The sequence below is a fragment of the Hippocampus bargibanti genome, linkage group LG11, assembly GCF_051943395.1.
Source record: "Hippocampus bargibanti isolate YZ-2025 linkage group LG11, ASM5194339v1, whole genome shotgun sequence".
Classification (NCBI taxonomy): domain Eukaryota; kingdom Metazoa; phylum Chordata; class Actinopteri; order Syngnathiformes; family Syngnathidae; genus Hippocampus; species Hippocampus bargibanti.
In genome coordinates, this window is record NC_142744.1 from 12,892,500 (window position 1) to 12,918,001 (window position 25,502).

Consider the following 25,502-nt stretch of genomic DNA (forward strand, 5'->3'; position numbering starts at 1 on the left):
CTCTGTTGCGTTATGTTCACATGACCCTGTTGGACACTTTCAGGACTCTTGGCTTGTTGGTCAAGCGTCTGGAGCGCGGTGGCAAAGCCCAGCAACAGGCCCTCTTCCAGGAGAACGACTGCATTGTTAGAATCAATAACGGGGACCTGCGCAACATCCGCTTTGAACAGTAAGACTATTTCCCGAGACACCACTCGTGGACTTTTGAATGGCCTTGCTGCATCCTGCATTTTGTCTCTTCGCTACTGGCACCTGGTGCCCAAGGCTTGCGCTAAGTGAACCTTTTACACCGATTCGATCCCTCCAATCCTTTCGGCCCGGATGCCTTTTTTTGAAAGCTTGTGGACCAACCATTCCTTTGACTACTAATCCCACTTTTCTTGCATCATTCCCCCATCTACCGAAACCCACCTGCCTCTTTTCCCATCCCCATATGCTGTGTGGAGAAATGATACTGTCAAGTGTATGTGTGTGCTTGTCGTTTTTACACTTTCATACCAACAGCTATGATACAGATGATATATTAATGTAGATTTACCACACATAGATGTGCACACACACACACATTTGCTAATAGGTTTACAGATTCTCCCCAGAATTCTCATGAATATGCAGGGGCACTTTTTGGTTACTTAAATCTTTACTGTGGTTGACTAAAATTGAGACTTTAGCGATAATTTATCCTGTGACTGCAACATGTCCTTGAGAGTTTTGAAAAGCGCTTATGAATGAAATGATGATGATTATTATTATTATTATTATGATTGTTGTTGTTGTTGTTACAATAGTCACAGTTGAAGTGGTGAAGAAAGATAATGGTGTGATGTACGTGTAAAAATGTGAAAACCAAAAACTTCTTTTAAACATTAACTCATTCGCTGCCATTCCCAAATTTGTTAGAGAATTGAAAAGTTTGATGTGGAGCACCATTCCCGAATTTGTTCGGGTTTTGTTTTTTGCTTGGGTGCCGATAAAGCGTTGGCAATGTTTTTCCCTTCCACGAAGGGGCAGCATTTGCCTTTTGTCCATGTTAGCGCTTTGGTACAGCTTCAGCCGTTGTTAAAGCTCTATATAAATCAATATGTATGTATTGGATTGTATTTTTTACAGCCACCCCCATTTCAAGCTCAGATAACTCCAGATATAACTTAGTAATTAACTCTTTTTATCTGATGAAAGAAGAGTGTCAGGTTTCTTATACTGAATTGAATGTTTATGTCGCCCTAAAACTCAATATTCTGTGGGTCCTGCAATTTGAATGAAAATGACGAAAACCCTGGCATTGAAGTGGACACATTTTTTGCACAGCGTCTTGCAGTGAATGAGTTTAGAATCCAAAAATTGTCGACATGAGAGCCGTGAACTTAAAACACTGTGTCGCTGTTTTTTTGTGACTGGCAGTTTTAGCATCTGGAATTGCCGGACTGAAATTGTTTCTTACGAGAGAAGTGATTGTTGGATGCAAATGCACATCTTTTACAACTTTGTAAGGGTTGAAAGTGTGTGCAATTGGCGCCTGTCAGTCCAATTGTTGTGATTTTGTTGACACAGGTGCTTACAGATCACGTCTCTCCCTGGGAGATACTCTACATATCGTTGTCGTCTGCTGCCTCATCTACAACTTCATCCTCCCCTTGGGAATGCCGCCAAAAAGGGCTTCTGGAATTTCACAACACATTTTCACACCGCGGGAATGCATTAAAAGCCTCTTTGCCGCTTTGGCCACTCGCCTGAATGTCCTCTCTGGACAAGTCAAAGCAACATGTGATGGGGGGCAGCAAATGGTGCCAATGAGGATTTGCTGCTGACAACATGAGCTTGCATTGGGGGGGAGGGGGAAGCTTCTACTGTATGAGCTCACAGCGAGTCAGGAGGCTGGGGGATTTTCTGTCCATCTAAGTTATAGTATGCAATCATAGGACTAATAATGACCATATTGTTATGTTCATGTGGGCAAAGACAGACGGGTGTTCTGCACAAAAGAATCTGAAAATTGAGTCGTTCGAGTTAGCATCCCACTCATCCCACATCATTATATTCCCTTTCACACTGCCACACTTGTTGACTCTGACCTTACTTTGGCACCCTAACAATTACTTCATTAACTCATTCACTGCCATTCATGAATTTATTCGGGAATTGAAAATATGACGTAGAGCGCCATTCCCGAATTTGTTCGGGTTTTGTTTTTTTCTTGCTAGGGTGCCGATAAAGTGTTGGCCATGGCCTCTGGCCATTTCTCTTCTATAAGGTGACAGCATTTCCCTTTTTTCCATGTTAGTGCTTTGTTAAAGCTTCAGCTGTTGTTAAAGTGCTATATAAACCAATATGTATGTATTGCATTGTATTTTGGACAGCCGCCCTCATATCAAGCTCATATAACTTCATTTCCATTTAATTTAGCAATTAACTTTTTTTCGGATGAAAAAAGAGAGTCTAAGGTTTCTAACGCTGTATTGAACGTTTATATAGTCAGTCCTCTAACTCAATAATCTGTGGGTCGTGGAATTCAAGTGCCAATGACAAAAACCCTGGCACTGGAGTGGACACATTTTTGCACGTCTGGCAGTGAATGAGTTCAAGACCGAGCTGCTTTCTACCAACCTACTACCGACTCTCCTACTTTTAAATAACTTCCCTAACTGCTTGTCACCAATCTAATGACCTTCCTAGTAAACCCCTTCTTCATGGAACGTACCTACACACATCCAATTCACTGATTTACCTACGACCTTCATGTCTGCCTTCAAGCTACTTACCTATTTTCCAACTTTCTAAGTAATGGTGTATTTTGCAAGTTTTCCCATATATAAAGTGCACCTTCAATGAATGAAAAAGGTTTTCCAATTATACTATATAAATATATAGTTGTCCATGTGAAGTGCTTTGTTAAAGCTTCAGCTGTTGTTAAAGCGCTATATAAATCATTCTATATTTTATTGCATATAAAAGTTCCAATTATAAGGTGCTACAGGAGAGGCTGGAGTTACACACTACTTCTCCCGGGGGAAATGGAGTCTGTGGCTGCTAAGAGTAGTTGTGAGACCTGTCAATATTGGATTGGATTGGATTGGATTGGATTGGATTTGCCTTTATTAGTCTCACAGTGGAGAAATTTACATTTCACAATATGACTTCACATATATGGCGCACCAGCATATAAGGCGCAGGGTCATATTTTGAAGAAAATCAAGGCTTTGGGGTGTGCCTTATATAGCGGAAAATAGGGTCCCTACATTCCTACTTTCAAGCTTCTGTGCAAACTATTTGCAACGGTCTACTGTCTAACATTCAAGCTATTTAACTAAATACAGGCTAACAATTTACTTTTCCTGTAAAACAACATACATCAGTGGTCCTCAACCTCCAGGCCGACTTGTTTATCATTTCTATTTATTTAAAATGAAACTTGTACAAAAAAGGATTCTCTTTGTCATAATTTGTTTATTTGGGGAAAAAAAAACCTACGCATGTTGAGTCTTATTTTGAAGGCTCGTTTATACGTTACACATCGCGACCAGAGAGTATTGCGGTCAGATACGACATTCCTTGTGACATGTTTTGTGTCATTATATTTTGAAAATACCACAGTTTTCATGCTAGTCATATCATATTATTTTACTGTATTTATCGATCACATCGTAAAGGCCAGAAAAATATTGTTTGACATTGAACAGGTCCCTGGGGGAAAAAGATTGGGGACCGCAAACAAACAATGGTACAAGCTATTTATTAACTTGTAGACTTGTTGTCTTTCCCCATGTTTGTGCGACAGATTTGTGATTTTACCACTGTTTGATGTTTGCCCAGGGCTCAGAACATGTTCCGCCAGGCCATGCGTTCTCCCGTTATCATGTTCCACGTGGTGCCATCTTCGGTGAAAGCCCACTACGAGCATCTGTTCCATGTCGAGCGAAACCCGGCGTACTCGTCAGGCCGCTTCACCACAGACCCGGCGTCCAGCGCCACGGATCTCATACCTCACAGGATGTCCCGACACGGCTCCCTGAAACAAGCGCGCACTCATCCGCATCCAGAGAAGACGGACGGCTACATGCCCGCCGTTCACCCGCCAGCCATTTCTGCCGCCAAACCTCCCACCGGACAGATTCACTCGCCGCAGAGGGGGATGACATCCACCCCCACGCCGACATACAACAAAAAGATCGGGCGAAGACTCAACATTCAGCTTCAGAAAGGTACTGGGGGAAAAAAACGAGGTACCTTCAAATTCAAACGATAATGTAAAATGCTAATTAATTTTAAAACCCTAACTTGACTTTAAACCAGCATTTCCGAAGTCCGGCCCATGGACCAAATGTGGCCCATAGTCAATTTTCATCCGGCCCGCAGCTTCGTCATAAAATCAATAACGCCTGGCCCAGATGTAGAATTGATATAATGAGCAGTAGCGCTGTTATTTATGTGTGCTAAGTGCTGCTATCTACAGGCTCAACTAGGAACAGCAAATTAGTATATGAGTGATTGTCATTAAAATGGCGACAATCAACATCCTTGTAGGAAAGTTGACTGCGAGGGCCGACGGTTTAAGGGTGGGTGGAAATTGGACTATTCCTTCACGGAAATATGTAATAATAGAATGGCTCAGTGAAATATATGTCAATTAATTGCTGCGATATGTGGAGATCATCCGCCAAGGTTGCCCCCCCCCCCCCAACCCTACATTTTTAACACACTAAATCTGCCCTCCTTTGCAAAACGTTTGGACACCCCTGCTTCAAACCACCATTTAAAACACTAACTACAAATTTTAACCCCTCATAGAAAACAGGCGAGTAAACCTGTTTTGGAACCTTAAAGGACAACCGACGCCTCCGGACAAGTTGTGTCCATAATTTGTAAAATCACTTCAAATGACTTCTACTGAGCGTATTTTACAAAGATTCCACCACATATCTTACGTTTTAAGACTTGTGCTGAATATTCAGAAAATCTTATTTTCGAGTTGGTGACAATTCCAGACGTGACGTCACGTCTGGAACGCTCCTGACCGAGAAAGCGACACACAATGCATTTTGGGTACTTTGTTTGATCTGAAAAAATTGTGTTGATCCGTGTTGATGGCGAAATTGTCTTGTGTGGCACCAAGACTACTATTTAAGACTAGTTGACACAAATTCCCAGCAGACAAATCAGCCCATTTTCAACGGAGCTTGGGCGCCATCTTGTGCATTTTCTGGGATGCTACATTGGAGTCCTGATGGCTCGAATTGATGCAGGAGGACTTCTTTAATCGATTGCAAAGATTTATGCTTTCCTCTTCAAAACTATTTGAATCATATTCAGAACTGGATGAGTAACAAGAAAGCATCTTCTTCGAATCTGAAGCCATTGTTTTGTTTCTAGAGGAAGGCAAGACGTTCTGGTGTAACGTCACGAACAAGGGGACTCTAAATGTCCTGTGAGGGGAGGAAAAAAGGATTTTGAAGAGATGTATACTCTCTTTTTGACCATCCATTTTAGATTTATTTTATCGCTTTTTTTTTCAATTCCCATCGAGTCCACATGTCCCAAAAAGCAACCGGGGGACTTCCGCACAGCATTTTGCGCGGAAATTTGGCGTGGCCTTAAACAGACGTCTTGGCACAGGTGGTGCGTACACACCTCTGCCAAGGCGTCAATCGGGTTGTGGGCGAAGTGCTTGTTGCTTAGCAGCCGCCTGTGCTGCGACGAAGACAGGACTGCAACCTCCCAAAATACCCCCCGAAACCCCCCCCTCCCCCTCTCTCTCACTCGCTCTCTGTCTCTCTCATCCGTGGCAAAAACAAAAACAGCTGCTTGGTGTTGTTTGCTCTTCCCCCCCAAAATCTCCTCATGTCCTCTCACACTTTCTTTCGGCGGCAGACGTTTGCCGGGAGATTAGCGGCACGTCTCTCATGAGGACCGTTCGCCTCATCTCGTTTTGTTTCCACTTAATCCCGCCGCTCTCAGCACGCCTTAAAACCTCGGCGTTGTTTATACTTCTGAATCCTGCAAGTAGCAAAGTAAAGTCGTTGCAGTGGGGATAAAAGGTGTAAATAAGTAATGATGTAATTTTTCTTAACAGGAATCACAATCACTTCTCACATAAAAAAAAGATTCTCTAAATCTAGAAAAGTCGTAGAAGTTACTAACTTGGCAAGACGTTTTGCCTTACTCGAGAATCAAAACAATGGCTTCAGATTCGGAGAAGATGCTTTCTTTTTACTCATCCAGTTACAAATATGATTCAGATAGTTCTGAAGACGAAAGCATACATGTTTGCAATCGATTAAAGAATTTATTCCATGTCATTTTGAGACATCTGGACAGAAATGTAGTACCCAAAAAAATGCAGAAGATGGTGCCAAAGCTCAGTTGGAAATGGGCTGGGAATTTTTGTCAGCGAATATCAAATAGTCTTGGTGCAACACACAACAATTTACCATCGCGTTATTTATGTGTTGTCCTTCTAATTTCGCCATCAACACGGATCAACAAGTTTTCAGACCAAACAAAGTACCCAAAATGCATCGTGTGTCACTTTCTCGGTCAGGGGTGTTCCTTCCGTGACGTGACGTCAGGAATCGTCACCGAGTCAAAAACAAGACTTCCTGAATATTCAGTGTGAGTCTTAAAACGTCAAATATAGCTATATGCAGTGGAATCTTTGTAAAATACGCTCAGTAGAAGTCATTTGAAGCCATTTTACAAATTATGGACACAACTTGTCCGGAGGCGTCGGTTGTCCTTTAATTCCCAAGCACAAATATGAGAGGAGTCTGGACAGGATGGAGGCTTTGTCATCATTTCCTCTCTCTTAACTGGCCTCATAATGGGATGTTGATTCATTGCTTTATACTATTCAAAACATGCCCCCAAAGAGAACTGTGAAAATGTAGCCCCCTAAGGCCCTTTTGAACTCAGATACATGAAATTTGGATAGACTTTATCATAGATAGACCCACAATGGAGTTCTATGATGTAATACTAAATGGGCTTTTCCGGTGGAATTTGTCCAATTGCTACCAAAATTGTATACTTGAGGTATTTGGGGCTTCATCATTATGTAATAAAGTGTAGTTTTTACTCTTGAAAGTTGGGTAACCTAAGCCATTCACTTAGCTGCATGAAATGTGTTCATCAATAGTCACCAAATAAGGACTTCTATTGTCAAATATAAAGGAAGTCTGTTCTTATTGTTTTGAAGTAACCAATTGAAGGACTTCCTTACAATATTTTTCCAAGACTGAGTCGACATATGTGTACCGTCCGGCGAACTTGAGAGCGAACATGGAAATGTATTTGTGCTGTCGAGGCAGCAGGAGCTACGAGTGTCAACTCGCTCACTCTGCATGTGCCTCCCCTTCCTCCTTTACCCTCTGCTAGATGATTGTCATCTGCTGCTGTATTAACTGTCAATCAATGCCAAACTTGGAAGCAGGAATTTGAATGAACTAAAATTTGTATGCAACACACACGTCTTCATTTCGACATTATCTTTAATGAATTTCAATACAATAAAAATACCGTATTTTCTGCACTATAAGGCACACCTAAAAGAAAAGATGTTTTCAAAAGTTAACCATGCGCCTCATAATCCCGTGCGCTGTATGTATGGAAAACGTTTTAAAATACGTCATTTATTGAAGGTGCCCCGTATAACGCGGTGAACCTTATGTATGGAAAACGTTTTTAAATATGTCATTTGTTGAAGGTGCGCCTTCTATTCCAGAAAATACGGTACATTACCTAGCCTGTTTCAGACTTAGGTTTGATTGTTGCCTAAGTTGAACTAATAGATGGCATTAAATACAAACATGAGCGATAAGATTATGAGTTCCCCTTCCCCCAACCCATTCAATTCAATTTAATAATAGGTAAATTGTAAAATATTACAATTTGTGGTCATTCGGTATGGGTGCATGGCCCCAAAAATTGAATGGTTTGCCAAAGTGCAGTCTATCAAATTTAGTGAATCAGCCACATGAATTTTGAGCGAAATTTCTGTCAAGTAGACCCACAAAAAAGGCTCCAGCAAGCAGGCCTGGACAGACAAAGGAAATACATTGTTTTGCTATGGGGCGGCCATCTTACACTCAAAATGGCCACTTCCAGGGTTTCTTTGGAAACTAATATTTTGATTATCATATTTAGCCTGCGAGGCAGGGACAGGAACATGTTTTGGCAGGGATTGGTCGTGTCCACAGAGCTGCACAGGAAATTCAAAGAACACAACCATGCTATGATTGTCTTAATGACATAAATATTCCCTCTGGGTGACGCCTCAACATTTTGTTTAGTCTCAAGTTGATGGTCTAGAAATGGACTTCCTGCTTTGACTGTGGTCTCTCCCCCTTCTCCTCCATCCCCACAGGGCCTGAAGGTTTGGGCTTCAGCATCACATCCCGCGACGTCCCCATTGGGGGCTCTGCGCCTATTTACGTCAAAAACATCCTACCGCGGGGAGCTGCCATTCAAGATGGACGCCTCAAGGCCGGTGACCGATTACTTGAGGTGATGTGATTTTTTATTTTTACTTTTTGACTGTGAAACACTTTCACTGACATTAAACATTAATTCCAAGTGCTTTCATTTGAATATATCACTGTCATATTTTAGATGATTTGAGAGTGAAACAGTTTTACAAGATGACAATGTATATTTCACATTCCATTTTATGCCTGCTAGTATCACAATATGTTGTCCTTTTCTGACTGAAGTACCAAATGAGAAAGCTGAGACGCGGGTGGATCTTAACAGGTATCACTTGTACTTAGGTGAATGGCATCGAACTGAATGGACGCAGACAGGAGGAGGTGGTTTCCATCCTCAGGGCTACTCCAATGGGGGGCACTGTGGGGCTGCTGGTCCTTCGCCAGGAAGACACCTTCCTCCCCCAAGAAGCAGTAAGTCTTTTTGATTTGATCTCTGCTTTGACACTTTGGCCCCAAGATTCATTAATTTTAGTCACTAGGGCCACATTGGTGAACACTAAGTGTCACTGCCAACAGTGGAGTTACTTTGCAAAACTGCAGTCAATGCTGGCAAATTCATAATTTGCTCAATGTACCCGTGATTTTATTCAAAAAGACGAAGCCCCTAAAACATGTTATCTCTAAAGATCCAAATGGTTTAATGTTATTTCTCTGTAAATGTATATTAATTGACTGTGATGAAAAAAGTAAATTGCAACAAGGGAAAATGTGTTCGTATTTTTTGCCATTTGTCATTTTATTTCAGGAGAACGTGCTATTTTTTTTTTTTTTTTTTTTGCAGTACAGTAAAATCGAAGTTCACATATGCCAAAGCTTTTCTACATTTCAAATCTTCACATTTTTTTCCTGATCTGCTCAGCATCACTTAGGCAACATCGGCCTAACACAGGGGTCGGAAACCTATGGCTCTTTTGATGATTGCATATGGCTCGCAGATAAAACTAAATACATATTTTCGTTTTTTCGCCTTTCATTTCCCGTTGGGGCTGCAGTTGGCGGAAAGCGCAATTTTGATTGGATGTCACTGAGCTAGGTTGGCCGAAAGCGCCATTTTGATTGGATGATAATGGCCGTCAAGTTGAAACAGGTAAACACCCTTTAAATGAGCCCAACTAGTGCACTTCAGCGTTAATGCACCGAAGCATTAGAGGAGAGAAAATGTTCTGATTCTAATTTGCAATGATACAATACCATCGATGAAACAGTCGAATGTCAGTGACATTTTAACAAGCCCCATGTTAACGTTAGCATCAACAAACTTCTGCGAGAAGTAAATTGCAGATAGCAAGTGTGGAAGCTTATGAGCCGTGTGAAGGCTAGCTAGCAGTAACTTCGCCTCTGGACCGGCAAATTGAATTTCATTCCGATCGTTTGCCTGGATTTTTACCAATCACGAGGAACGGAAAACCATTCATGTTAACGCTGAGTACTATCACAAAGTTATTTTAAATAATACATTCTGATATTTTGTTGAAAAGTGGCCGCGCGTGCGCGCGTGTGTGTATGTACGCGCGCACGTGCGTGTGGCTCTCACTGAAAAACATTTCTAAATATTTTACTTTTATGGCTCTCTTAGTCAAAAAGGTTCCCGACCCCTGGCCTAACACATCCGACAAAGGTCAGACCTTCAAAATAAAAGTATTAATCTATCAATAGTTGCACCATAATTTCTTTGGTCCTTGGTGGCTTATTTAACAGTCACAGTAATAAATAATTTTGAGCCCAGCAATAGCCGAAATCTTAAATGAAGTTAAAATCAATGTCCAGTATTTTTTTTCATTCGTTATATATTTCTTTCGCACTGTTTTCTGTATTTTAATCTTAAATTATTCTTTATATAATGCAATCCTTTTCAAATTAGTAAATGGAATAGATTAACTCATTCCCTGCCAGACGATGTGCAAAAATGTGTCTCCTCCAGTGCCAGGTTTTTTGTCATTTTCACTCAAATTGCAAGACCCACAGAATATTGAGTTTTAGGACGACATAAACATTCAATACAACATTAAAAACCTGAGACTGTCTTCTTTCATCAGAGAAAAATTAAAGTTATGTAGGTCTGGAGTCATCTTGAAATGACTGTACAAAAGGCAATACATTCATATTGATTTTTTAGCGCTTTAACAACAGCTGAAGCTGTAACAAAGCGCTAACATGGACAAAAGGCAAATGCTGCTCCTCGTGGAAGGGAAAATCATTGCCAGATGTCTGACCAGCGCTTTATCGGCACCCTCCGGTAGAAAACCCAAAATCTGAACACATTTGGGAATGGCACTCCACGTCACACTTTTCAATTCCCGAATAAATTCTTCAAAGGCAGTGAATAAATTCAAGTTGATTTGTGCTATTTCCATTTGAAAATATTGTTTAGTTTTCATTCAGTTTGGCTCAAAGCATGTTTACCTGTTTATCTTTTATCAAGACAAATAAAGAAAAAAGCTAAACTTGTTGGAAAGGGTGGGACGGGTAGCCAATTAAAATCAAAAGTCACATTTATGTGAGGTGAAAAAAAAAGACACAATTCCAATGTTATTCTTGGGAGCATTTCTTCCATGCCAGCACCTCCTTGAGGCATCTTGAGAGGAACATATCAAGTGGACTGCTAATAAGTTTGAAAGTATCCAGATGTCGATGCTAATTGCCCCATGTGGCAAATGAGACGTGATGTCCCGCACATCTGCTGGCATCCAAAGTTGCCTTAGTAAGTGCGCTCGTAATTACGCATGAGATTGAGGAGGATTTGTGTGTGTGAGGAAGCATTGCGTATTTCTCGACCTCAAACCTTATTAAGCCATGGATTCACTCCCTTTTTTCTTTCCTTTTTTTTTTTGTCTCCCAATGGACGCAAACGAGTGTCAATCAAGCAGCTTAGTGGTGACAATTCTGGCAAGCAAGTCAAAGTTGTTTTTAGTTGAGAGCGGCAGGCTCATGAAAAGAGCAGGCAGGCTCACAGCTGAGGATGAGACATCTTTTTCCGCTCGCGTGGGTCACGGGCCGCTAGGGTACTTTTGCGACGTGACTTCTACTTAAATATCAACTTCACATTTACAATGACAGTATTGAACGTCGCACAAGTATCCTCGTTGAATTCTTTTCGACCCAGATTTCAGACATACTGGCAAGGGGGGAAATGTGCGACAAAATTTGACATACCGTATTTTTCGGTGTACAAGGCGCACCCAAAAGCCTTGATTTTCTTCAAAAGATTTTCTTGCGCCTTATACGCAGATGCGCCTTATGTATGAAGTAATATTGAGCCACTGACTCCATTTCCCCTCGTAGAAGAAGTAGTGTGTAACCCCAGCCTCTACTGTAGCAGCTTATAATGTGGTGTGCCTTATATTTAGAGCGCATTTATATCTTTCTATATTATATTTGGAAATCTTTTGTCATTCATTGAAGATGCACCTTATATATGGAAAAGGTTTGAAAATATAGCATTCATTGGGGGTGCGCCTTTTACTGCAGTGAGTCTTATACTAAAATACTGTACACAACGCCAAGTTGACTCATTCACTGCCAGAAATGTGCAAACATGTGTCCACTCCAGTGACAGGGTTTTTGTCACTCGAATTCCAGAACCCACAGAATATTGGGTTTTAGGACTACATAAACATTCAATGCAGCATAAGAAACCTTAGACCCTCTTCTTTCATCAGAAAAAAAAGTTAATTATAAGTGGAGTTATATGAGCTTGAAATGAGGGTGGCTGTCCAAAATACAATGCAATACATACATATTGGTTTATACAATATAGCGCTTTAACAACAGATGAAGCTGGAACAAAGCGCTAACATGGAAAAAAGGGAAATGATACCCTCTTGTGGAAAAGAAAAAAACAATGCCAGATGCCTTGGCCAGTGCTTCATTGGCACCCAAGCATCAAGAAACAAAACCGAACAAATTCAGGAATGGCACCATATTTTCAATGTGTGAATGGCAGTGAATGAGTAAAAAATCAAGTAGGCACAGCGTTGGAATGTTTAAAAAAGTAATTTTTATAACTTCTATTTCTATAGATAAATGTACACATTTTTCACTTCGAGGAAAAGGGGGGGATTCTCCTTAAATGTTTTTGGATGCTTTGATAGAAAATTTTGACTCAGATTTTATTGCAAGTGAAGCTTCTCATTCAACTTCGGTTTCCCGAAATATAACAGCTTTTATTTTGAAACTCGTTCATTTTGTAAAGGATAGTTGTCCGTGTTAGGCGCTTTATTATAGATTCAGCTGCTGTTAGTGCGCTATATGCATTGTATTGTATTGAAAAACAATAAGCAACATACTGTATTTGCTATTTGTTTTGGGCCAAACTAGAAGGTGAATCATAATCACTGTATTTCAGGAAGAAATATTATATATAAATATTGTTGTTTTTGTTTTTTTCTAATATGGGGAAATGAAAATAGTTAATAAACCCATTCATTGATTAATCAACAAAATATTTTTTTGATAAGTTAAATGAATTACAGTCAAATGATGGTCAACATTGTGACGCTATTGAGATCTTGTCGTGTGTCACATTGTGACATGTGCTTGTTGTTTGTGTGACCTCCAGCAAGGCGGTGAGGCCCAGATGCAGATGCAAAGCCCCAGAGATTTGGTAAGACCCCCTCATCAAATCTCTTTCTCCTCTGTTTAATCCTCTCTGCGCTGCGTGGACGTTCAAAATCTGCGGCAAGTGGATTATTTTTTTTTTTTAAACAGGGTTTGAGTTTTGCAGTCACGCAAGGGGAAAGTGAGGCTAATTTGAATCTTGCATGGACGCGTCAGGCAGGGAAAAAAATGTCTTCATTTGTAGGCTGCGAATGAGTCGGCCCGTCTGGATGGGAGTACATGAGGTGCATTCTAACTAATTTTTTTCTCCCCTGGTCGGAGGCGGAGGGAAAAAGTTTCAACACACATCTGCTTTGGAGGCGCGCTTTGGTAATGATCCCGCCTATAAGCACTTGGGAGCCCCCAAGTCAACAGAAGGCATCTGTGGCGCAACTTTTGGAAAGTCTTGCGACTTCTCCACAAACTTTCTTACATTTGCATAGCTCATCTCCATGGGGTTTTTTGCGCTTGCGATCATTCAAGATCAATTGGGTGTTCCTTTCCATAACAATCACACAAACTCAACAAGTCCTACTGACTGGCCTTCCTGAATGGATATGATGACAATGTAAACCATCTCATTATTTGCGTACAACAGATGGCTGTGTGTGTGTGTGTGTGTGTGTGTGTGTGTGTGTGTGTGTGTGTGTGTGTGCGTGTGTGTGTGTGTGTGTGCGTGTGTGTGCGTGCGTGCGTGCGTGCGTGTGTGTGTGTGTGTGTGTGTGTTTTGCGTGTGTGTGCCGATAGGTTCTTGGCACTGTGCCGTCTGCGCAGTATTGTCGAATTGCAACATAAGCAGCCACTTCCCATAAGCCTCTGTGACTAATGGGCCCTACAACATGGCGCACCGTCTCGCGTTATGGCGCCATTACGCCATCATCATCATCGAGACATGACGGACGTTTAACTACCACCAGCGCAGGGCATATTGCTGTCGGGAAGACAAGCATGTGGATTGTGTGTACTTTAGTCCATGCAAGTGTGTGTGTGTGTGTGCGTGTGTGTGTGGTGTGTGTCCGTAGATGAGAGGAAGATTGTGGAAAAACAGTTTGTTTCTGTGTCCTTGGGAATGAGTAAGTGCGGGTTTGCATGAGTGAGTGACTGTCACCTGTGCATGAGTGTGTGTGTGTGTGTGTGTGTGTGTGTGTGTGTGTGTGTGTGTGTGCGTGTGTGTGTGTGTGTGCGCACACGTTTGTTTTTGTGTGTGTTCATGAGTGAATGACTGTAAATGTGTGTGTGTGTGTGTGTGTGTGTGTGTGCGCACGTTTGTTTTTGTGTGTGTTCATGAGTGAATGACTGTAAATGCGTGTGTGTGTGCGTGTGTGTGTGTGTGTGTGTGTGTGATAGAGTGCGCATTTGTTTTAGTGTGTGTGTGTTTATGGGTGAATAACTAACTTTTGTGTGTGTGCGCGCGTGTGTGTGTGCATGTGTGTGTGTGTGTGTGTGTGTGTGTGTGTGTGTGTGTGTGTGTGTGTGTGTGTGTGTGTGTGTGTGTGTGTGTGTGTGTGTGTGTGTGTCGTGTGACCGTGAGAGTGAATGAGAGCAAGATTGTGAAAAACAGTTTTTGTTTCTGTGTCCTTGGGAATGAGTAAGTGCATGTGTTTATGAGTGAGTCACTGTAACTTTTGTGTGTGTGTGTGTGTGTGTGTGTGTGTGTGTGTGTGTGTGTGTGTGTGTGTGTGTGTGTGTGTGTGTGTGTGTGTGTGTGTGTGTGTGCGTGTCTGTGTGCGTGTACAAGTGCTGACAAGGAGGCAGCATCGACCAGCCTTCCACCTGGCACTCGACGCACCTCGATTCCTCGGTGCATTTTCTGCGTACTGTCAGCTAGTTGACTGGTCGAGTCGCCACGGAAACGACACTGCCGCACCGGGGGGTCGTGTCGAACGAAAGAAAAAGAGGAATGTATTATTCATCCTTTTTTTTTCATTTGGCCCCCCCCTCATCTTGCTGCTCTTCCCTGTTGCTTCTTTCATCCACTTTTCACCTCAGCGATCTCCTTCCTGTTCTGTTTGTACTTCCTTACCTCCCTTTCTCCATCCTTGTCTTCATTTCACTATCTCCTTTTCGCCTCTCTTCCTGGATTTTTTTTTCCATCCATTTATTTTACCCTGAGAACGAGAAATTTGGCCCGCAGCGGCTTTTCTCTCCTGTCAAGATGACATCTCTGTTCAGTCCAAGTTGAACACGGCTGCTGACCTGCTAATCATTCCAGACACCGCACAATATGGAAGCGTGTGTGTTCCATTTTTATTTCCTGCCACTCAGTACTCCTTGGCAAGAAAAAAAGCTGTTGAAACAAATTTCACGAATGAACATGAAATATAAGGTGATACGGCTATGCTTGCCGGATGCATAAAAGACTTTGAAAGTTAATTGAAAATATTTATTTGCAGTCATATGTTCCATTGGCTGTACTTGTCTAAACATGGCATTCTGATTAATATTGTGTTTTACGGTATATGGATCTGGAGTTATCTGAGCTTGAAATTGGGCTAGTTATACACAATACGGTACATACATATTGACTTACATGTAACATCCGAGTTACGACCGGGTTCCGTTCCGACAAAACGGTCGTAAATCGAAAAGCATTCAAAATGGCTGATGCGAGGATCACGTGATCATAACAAATGACGACACGCTGGCATCTCCTATACGACAGGATAGTATATGATGTCAATCTATTGTTTTTAAGCAACGCTATTGAATACTATTATCTACCAAAATGTTGACAGTTCATTGATAAATCCTATAACTTTTAGTGTCATTTTAATCATTTTATATTTCGTATTATCGAACTTTATTACTGTGTCGGCGCACGGCTTCCCACTCATGTGAGCTGTGCCCCCCCAAAAAAAACAGCTGTCCAAAAATCGATATCCCTGCTAACGGAGAAGCCAGAAGAGGTCACCTGTCTCAAAGAGGCGGCAGCGCCGACCGTGATCCTGACGCGGCGTTTGCGTCGCGGTGATCCTACCGGCTCCGCCTTGGCGTCGTTGGACACCCCTCCCTCCCTCCGATTGCTGTGCTGTCATGCTGGAGAAAATCGTCGCAGTTATTTTGTATCGTCATTTTGTGCAATGCTACTCCGGCAAATAAACTTATTACTTGCTCGATATTGTCAGGTTCGGAATGACAGCTGGGGGCGAGGCCACGCCTCCCCGCTTCCTTCTTCAGGACAGCGGGTACGAAAATGGGACGCTGTCAACTTGTTTGTACTTTGTAATTTGTACTGTGTATTACCCTGGATTTTGTCTTCGGTGCTCGGTCCGAGCCCCTCCCCCCCTCATCATCCCGTAATCCTTTTGGGATTGTTCCGTTTCTGCTCCACCGTGTGCGAGTTGCTTCTCGCCATTGTCGGGGTTCCCATTGCCCCCCCCCCCCACTCGTCGTTTTTGGCATTCTTTATTTTTGATTCTTCCCCTTGTCCTCTTTTTGGGACCAGTGCTTTGTGTTGTACTTTAATAAATCATCCTGCACGGACCTCTCTCACGTTGCTGCCTGTCGCAGTGGCAGCCGTAGAATTAAAAAAAAACTCTGGCGGTTGTGGTCGTAAGTACAGGTGGTCATAACGCGCGCCGGTCGTAAATCGGATGTTACCTGTATGTAGCGCTTTAACAACAGCTGAAGCTGCAACAAAGTGCTAATATGGACAAAAAATATGCTGCCCCCTCGTAGGAAGGAGGAAGGATGGATAGATAGATAGATAGATAGATAGATAGATAGATAGATAGATAGATAGATAGATAGATAGATAGATAGATAGATAGATAGATAGATAGATAGATAGATGGATGGATAGGTAGATAGATGGATAGGTAGGTAGATGGATAGGTAGGTAGGTCGGTAGGTCGGTCGATGGGTGGGTGGGTCGATGGATAGATAAATGGCTATCTATCGATGTATTTATTTCTTTATTGTTGCCTTCCCCCATTCACAACATTTAGCTTGTAGTCGACATGCACATTCCACCATGATGTCCCTGATCCACTGGTGGAAAGACGCTTTGATCCTCTCCTCTTTTATCTAGAACTGCTTCATGTCATCACAAAGAGAATACAGCAAGTCCTGAAGAATGAATGTCTCTCTGTGTCTTTGATTTGTCATATTGTCTCTATGCTGTCATATTATTTGTTATTTAGTTTTTTTTTTTGTTCTTTTGACTTCAAGATGGCGCCGCAAGAGTGGCTGCCTTTCCAGCAGCTCATGTATTTTGTTTTTCTACTTTCATTCCTTTCATCACTTTGCTGCTGTGAAATGTAAATTTCTCCACTGTGAGACTAATAAAGGCAAATCCAATCCAATCCAATCCCTATCTGTAATCCATTTTGCACTCACTTGCCCCCTTAAAAAATTGAAAAAACTATCTTCCCTGAAATGGAACGGGAAGTCAGCCATTTGCTCTGGTAGCATTTTGTAACAATTCCAACACTGTCGCCAATCCTAATCCGCCATGTTTGTGACACATGGCCTATTTCGAGTTATTTCCCCTCTCTGCAAATCATTTCCTGCCTTCTTATTGTGATGCTTTGCAGCATAATAGGATTGATGTATCTGCCTAATTGAATTCCGGACTCATACGAAATGACATTCCTGTTGTTCTCTTATTTATTCCACTGCACTCACTGATAATCACAGGCAACAAACACGGTTACCCTCTTCTTTCCCGATCCAAATCCCAGGATGAATTTATTTGTCATTCCTCATCCTCTTCCTTCCTTCCTCTATGCATTCCATCCTCACCCCTCCCTCTCATTTCCTCCTCCCAGAAAAACAAAGGGAGCTAATAGCGCGCTGACAGTGAGCCCGGTGATTGAATTCATTTAGCGAGCACGATAATTGGCAGGCGGCGGTGTGCACGCAGCCCGACTATTCAGACGACAGCTGTCAAATAACGACGCTGAGAGAATGCCGTTTATTGTCGGGAATGAGGGAGAATGTGCCATAAGCACCTGTTGTGGCGGTAGAAAGTAAGAGAAAGCTCATTTTCACCACGTGTGACATTCAGTGACTCTACTTATACTCCTAAAATGTGGTTATTTCCCAATTGTGTGATGAATAATAATAATAATGTGAGTGTGAGAGTGACTGTTGTACGTCTTTGTGTGCCCTACGATTGGCTGGCAACCAATTCAGGGTGTCCCCCGCCTCATGCCCGAAGACAGCTGAGATAGGCTCCAGCACCCCCCGCGACCCTAATGAGGAATAAGCGGTACGGAAAATGGATGGATGGATGATAATAATAATAATAATAATTAAGAATAATGAATTTTATTTCTAAGTGCGTTTCAAAATTCTCAAGGACACTTTACAGTCACGAGAACATTTTTACTCTGCCGCTGTGAGCAGCGGCAGCCATTCGCGCCAGCGTTCGCTCAACGTCGAAGTAATACAAACACATGCCACTAATGTGAGTGTCTATATAGACAGACAATACAATGCAATACATCCTAATTTATATAGCACTTCACAGCAGCTGTAACAAAGCACTTCACATAATAGTCAACACAAAGCGAAATAATAAACACAGGTACAACAACAGGAACATAAAAACATGGATTTAAATATTGGTTTAATGTTCACTCGTGTTCCAACGTCCCCCCCCCCCCAAAAAAAAAAAAAAGAAAAATAGCAGTTACCAGGCCGTTTTCCCCAAAATGTATTAAAAAAATCCATATTAAAGATTTTCTTTCTGTGTTGACAGAAACCGGAGGAGGAGGAACTCGTGCTGACGCCTGATGGCACACGGGAGTTTCTGACCTTCGAGATCCCGCTCAGTGACTCGGGCTCGGCGGGCCTGGGCGTCAGCGTCAAGGGGAATCGGTCCAAGGAGAACCACGCCGACCTCGGCATCTTTGTCAAGTCCATCATCAATGGAGGGGCCGCGTGCAAGGTTGCTTTACCCTCTGAGAAATGTAGTCAATTTTTTGGAAAATAAAATGTTGAGGCTTTGAACATAGTTGAAGCCAGTCATAATGAGACACCAAGTTTTTTCAACTTGACCAGAATTACTGTTTATTTTTAAGAAACTTGTACCGTATTTTCTGGTTTATAAGGCACACCGCACTCAGACCCCCAATGAATGGTGTATTTTTAAACATTTTCCCATATATAAGGTGCACCGAACTATAAGGCACACCTTCAATGAATGAAAACAGTTTTCCATATATAAGGCATGCCACTTTTTAAGATGCTACAGTAGAGGCTGCACTTCTTTTGGGGACGGGGAGGGGGGTTCAGATAGCTTCTGCTGACAGTAGTTGTGAGACCAGTTCCGGCTATTATTTCACATATTAAGGGGCAGGGTAATTTTTAAAAGAAAATCAAGGCCTTATACACTGCAAAATACGGTAAGTGTTTGAACCCAAAACAGCATTTCTTTTTTTGAAACATTTTTCTTTTATGGCATATCACAACAACAAATTAAAATCAATTACAGTTCGCTGAGCACGGCTGCTGAGCAATTAGTGCAGCGCTAACTCCTCACTTAGCATCTGTGTTGTGTATTATGTGACTTCTGATCCAGGACGGTCGTCTCCATGTGAACGACCAGTTGATTGCTGTGAACAATGAGTCACTGCTGGGAAAGACAAACCAGGACGCTATGGAGACGTTGCGCAAGTCCATGTCCACCGAGGGAAACAAGCGTGGCATGATCCAGCTCATTGTGGCGAGGCGTGTCGGCAAGAGAAATCAGGTGGGTCATTGACTAACAGAAGCTAAAAAAAAGAAAAAAGCTAAACAAAGATTAAATGAATATTTGTGACACTGGGGTTGTATAGCTTTGGAAGTGTAGGCTTTCAAAAAAGCAAACTATTGCTGAAATACTTGCTCAACACTCGGTTTAGGCAGATACTTAAAACTAAAGACTCAAAATCTTGATTTAAAGGACAACCGACGTCTCCAGACAAGTTGTAAATTGTAAAATGGCTTCAAATGACTTCTACTGAGCGTGTTTTACAAAGATTCCACCACATACAGCTATATATTACGTTTTAAGACTCGCACTGAATATTCAGGAAGTCTTGTTTTTGAGTTGGTGACCAGTCCGTACGTACGTCACAAAAGGAATGCCCCTGACCGAAAAAAAGACGCATTGTAGCGGTCCTTCATCACGTCAATGTATTTTGCTGTACTTGTTTGTTCTGGGCACCTCGTGTTGCACCCAAAAGCCGCCAGAAGAGGGCGTCCAAGCTCCATATAAGGAATTTATCAGCCTGTGGAAACGGAGGTGGCCACAGGAGGTCGCCATTTTGTGCCTCTTTTTCTGTGAGACATTTCCCCTCAATGTTGCCTCAAAATGGCACATATAATTCTTTAATCGATTGCAAACATGTATGCTTTCCTCTTCAGAACTATTTGAATTATATTCATAACTGGATGTGTAACAAGAAAGCATATTCTCCGAATCTGAAGCCTTTTTTTTGATTCACTAGCAATGCAAGACGTCTTGGCGTGACGTCATGAACTGGGGGCGGGACTTTCTGAAAATGCCCAATTCGCAGCTCAATTTTTTGCAGATTTTGGACACTTTAAGTCATTTTTATTGGTGTTCTGCATTTGACTAAAAATATCATACTGTGTGTTTTGGGTATTTTAGATGCTATAAAACTTTTTTCTGATGTCAGTTAAGAAACATAAAAGTGACGTCGGTTGTCTTTTAAAGAACTGCGTCAGAGTAGCTGACAGTAGTTGCAAGACCGATTGTGGCTCAATATTACTTCACATATAAGGCGCACCAGAGTATAAGGCTCACCCCAAACGAATGGTGGATTTTCAAACTTGTTTAATATATAAGATGCACCAGACTATAAGGTCCAGGTTCGAACGGCTGGAGAAAAATGTCAGGTGTGATGTGTGATAGAAGGGTTTCAGCTAGGATGAAAGGAAAAGTGTATAAAAGAGTGGTGAGACCAGCCATGATGTTTGGACTGGAGACAGTGCCACTGAAGAAAAGACAGGAAACAGAGCTGGAGGTAGCAGAGATGAAGATGTTGAGGTTTTCTTTTGGAGTGATCAGGTTGGATAGGATCAGGAATGAATATATCAGGGGGACAACTCATATTAGAGGCTTTGGAGAGAAAGTCAGAGAGGCCAGACTGAGATGGTTTGGACATGTCCAGAGGAGAGAGAGTGACTATATCGGGAGAAGGATGCTGACCCTTGAACCGTCAGGCAGGAGACAGAGAGGAAGACCATAGAGGAGGTTTATGGATGTTTTTAAGAGGACATGAAGGTAGCTGGTGTGAGAGAAGAGAATGCACAAAACCAGGTTTAATGAAGGACACTGATTCGCTGTGGCGACCCCACAAGGAAAAAGCTGACAGTAAAAGAAGAAGAAAACCAGACTATAAGGTCCACCTTTAGTTAATGAAAAATGTTTTCCGAAAAATATAAAAGTTTTCCAAATATTAGGCACACCACATTATAAGGCGCTACAGTAGAGACCTTGTCTCCAGGGGGAAATGGAGTTGGTGGCTAGTTGCCAGACATGTTGTGGCTCAATATTACTTTACATATAAGGTGCACCAGCGTATGAGGTTGGAGGGTCATCTTTTGAAGAAAGTAAAGGCTTTTGGGTGTGCCTTATAAACTGGACAATACGGTACTATAGTATGGTGGGTTTCCATTCAAAAGTCCTTTGAACTTTCACTGGATTAAAGCCTGCATAGTTCGTCAGGCTACTGCGAAGAAAATGAGCTGGGTGTGTGTTGTTTTATGATTTCTAAAAACTGTCATGGTGTTGGGGGTGCACAGCCCCATTCCCAAGCATCCACTCACCCCCGCCTCAGTTGCACACCACACTCCCCCAAGGAAGCTTGAATAGAAAAAAAAGCCAACTGTGGAGTGTGAGCAGCGCTGTACGTGTTCTCCATGTCTACAATGTCATGTTCGGACGCAATGTCAGCACCTGAGCCCCTGTGGCTGCTTTTGAGTTGAGCGTGCATGAACTATGAATGTGAACGCGTACGTGAGCGCCTCTGGCGCTTTTCTTTTGCTGCCTCGCTCTCATCTTCGCTCAACCAAACTTTAGATTTCCCCTTGGCCCCTCTACTAATTGAAAGCCTGATTCAAGCTCGGAGCGCTATTTTGTTTTTATTCAACATGTCGCTTGTGTGTGTGTGTATCACGTGTGCATATGTAAGTATGTATTATCTGCATGTGGATTCATATATTCAAGTTCAAGGCAGCATGGCGGCTTGTCCACGCTTCAGCTACAGAGCTGCAGGTGACGCTGCAGGCTATCTCAGTGTCTGCACACAATGAAGAAGAAAAAAATTAAATTCTACCCCGATGGCACCTGAGTGGTCCTAATGTCACAGATTGCCCTGGGAAATTGTGCCTTTTTTTTTGTAGTTTTTTTTTCACTCATTCACTGCCAGACCATATGTGTCCATTCCAGTGCCGGGGTTTTTGTCATTTTCACTCAAATTGCTGGACCCACAGAACATTGAGTTTTAGTACTCTCTAAACATTCAATACAGTGTAAGAAACCTTGGACTATCTTCTTGCATCAGGAAGAAAGAGTTAATTCCTAAATTATATGGATCTTGAGTTATCTGAGCTTGAAATGGGGGCGACTACAAACTACAATACATACATACGTCTGTGTAAGCTGTCAGTCGTACAGGAGTGGTCCATCGATGAAAATGTTTCTTCAGCCGTCATCTGTACTTCTTTGAAGGTGTCAGACGTTTCGCTTCTTATCCATAAGATGGATGGATATGAAGCGAAACGTCTGACACCTTCAAAGAAGTACAGATGACGGCTGAAGAAACATTTTCATCGACAATACATATTGATTTATATAGCATTGCCAGAGGTCTGACCAGCGATTTATCGGCACCCCCAGTAAGAAAAGAAAAACCCAAACAAATTCGGGAATGGTGCTCTGCATCACATTTCAATTTCAATTTCAATTCCTGAATAAATTCGGGAATGGTAGCGAATGAGTCAAGTGAACCATTGCTAAAATAATATTACTACTCTCAGTTTCCTGTTAATCTAAATATTAGAAGAAGGAATGTACAAAACCAGTTCAAAATGAGCACCTAGGTTCTATTGAAACGTATTTGTCTTCATGATAAATATGCAATATGCATTAAACGGACATACACATCCTATCATGCTGTTAAAACTCTTTACGAATCAATAAACAAAGATGTTGGAGTAGTGCATTTGGAAAGATAATCATGTCACTAGGCATATATTCTTCATCCTCCATGAATACTGACTAATATTCCACTGACTTACTCAGAAGCTGTGGATGACTGATTCTTATTGTATAGTCATTAATTTGTCATATTTGGTGCCTACACGAGAAGGAGAAATGCAATGTCCAATGAATTGATGGAAAAATCAAAATTAAATCATGTCAATACGCTGACATGACCTTTTTTTGGTCCGTTTTCTTAGGCAAGAGTAATCACATTCAATTTAGTGGTGACTGTGGAGTACATTTTGTGCATTATTTGGGTTCCAGGTGTGATGTTTCTCATGATTAACTCATTCACTGCCATTCACGAATTTATTCTGGAATTGAAAATAGGACGTTGAGCACCATTCCCGAATTTGTTCGGGTTTTTTTTTTCTTGTTTGGGTGCCGATAAAGCGCTGGCCATGGTCTCTGGCAATGTTTTTTACCTTCAACAATATGGCAGCATTTCCTTTTTTTCCATGTTAGCGCTTTGTTCCACTTCAGCTGTTGTTAAAGCGCTATATAAACCAATATGTATGTATTGCATCGTATTTTGGACAGCCGCCCTCATTTCAAGCTCATATAACTCCAGACCCATGTCATTTAGGAATTAACTCTTTTTTGAGGAAAGAAGAATGTCTAAGGTTTCTTCAATGGCAAAAAATTCTGGCACTGGAGTAGACACATTTTTGCACATCGTCTGGGAGTGAATGAGTTAAAAAAATAACCGTAGCCAGAAGCTACGGTTATTTTTCCAAATGTGCCTTTAGATGTGGGAGCGTAATATGATGTGCGAAGGCTTTTATGCATATGTGTCACGCACTTGACATGTAGAATCAAATCATGTTTTATTTACCTTCCTGCCTGTGGCTCGCTTCCCTGAGGAGCCAATTTCCAATTGCAATTTTTTGCATAAATCACATGCGTGACTGCACCCTCCACAAACCCTCCACCCTTCTTCCATCTATAATCCAAGCCAACTCCAAGCGGCCACCTGACGGGATCCAGACCTTCCCGCCGCTTAATTATCTGTCTGAATATGCAACGCGCTGCACTGCGCCTTGTCCGTGTTCCCTCGGCGTAGCGAATCGCACACCCAACGGCTCGAACACCCCCAACCCCGTCACCCACTCTGCTATTACCTCAGCTAGCCAAATTCATTAACTGGCTCATTTCAAGTCAAGTGCAACACGCGCCGCCTGAGAAAGCCCTCAATACTGGCTTTTGCTCCAAAATGTTAGGAACACCTTGAAATGTGGTGTATTGCACTACTTTTTCAAATACAAGATATACAGTTCAATCCCCATATGTAATATTTCTCTGGTTACAGCCGTCGGTATCTGAAATTTACCACAAGTGTCTTTTTTAATTAACCACCTTTATGGTATGTTCATAGAAACATTTTCACTATAAATGCAGCAATAGATTTTTTAATCGATTACATAGAGGGTGTCAAACTCATTTTTTGCCGCAGGCGACATTGAAGTTACTGTTTCCTCATGAGGGCTGTTATAAATTTGGGGAAGCCATTAGAATGTTTAATATAGCGCTTAAGAAGATCCTCCACATATTACACATGGAGCACACAACAAATTCATGAATAACTAAATTGCCCCTCGGTGTGAATGTGAGTGCGGATGGTTGTTTGTCGCTGAGTGCCCTTTGATTGGCTGACAACCAATTCAGGGTGTCCCCCGCCTAGTGCCGGAAGACGGCTGGGATAGGCTCCAGCACCCCAGCGACCCTTATAAAGATAAAGCGGTCTGGAAAATGGATGGATGGATCGTTTTTCAAATTTGAAGTAAAAAATAATGACTGTTATTGTGGTTTGCAAGGGACAATTTTATATTTTGGTTCGGACTTTAGCAAGCATCATTGCACTTCATACGCTTGATTTGCTTTCTCAGGATGAATAAAATGATATGGCGGGCCAGATTTGGCCCCCAGGCCTTGACACCTGTGGATTACACTTTTGATTAATCCGTTAAAAATGTATTTTGCATCATTTAACTCATTCACTGCCATTCGCAAATTTATTCGGAAATTAAAAATATGACGTAGAGCGCCATTCCCAAATTTGTTTAGGGTTTTGGTTTTTTCATGCTTGGGTGCCGATAAAGCGCTGGCCATGGCCTCTGGCAATGTTTTTTTCTTTTCTACAAGGGGGTAGCATTTGCCTTTTTTTCATGTTAGCGCTTTGTTCAAGCTTCAGCTGTTGTTAAAGCGCGATA

At 41.9% G+C, this 25,502-nt stretch overlaps 1 protein-coding gene across 2 annotated transcripts in view; it reads left to right on the plus strand.

Annotated features, from left to right (window-relative positions):
* Positions 1-25,502, plus strand: part of pard3ab (par-3 family cell polarity regulator alpha, b) — a 154,701-nt gene that overhangs the window by 79,496 nt on the left and 49,703 nt on the right. For both annotated transcript variants that reach the window (XM_089008591.1, XM_089008592.1), the window contains exons 8-14: positions 44-169; positions 3,811-4,199; positions 8,357-8,496; positions 8,760-8,888; positions 13,036-13,080; positions 18,778-18,966; positions 19,600-19,770. In XM_089008591.1, the coding sequence (XP_088864717.1) occupies positions 44-169; positions 3,811-4,199; positions 8,357-8,496; positions 8,760-8,888; positions 13,036-13,080; positions 18,778-18,966; positions 19,600-19,770 (1,189 nt within the window). The remainder of the gene's footprint in view (positions 1-43; positions 170-3,810; positions 4,200-8,356; positions 8,497-8,759; positions 8,889-13,035; positions 13,081-18,777; positions 18,967-19,599; positions 19,771-25,502) is intronic.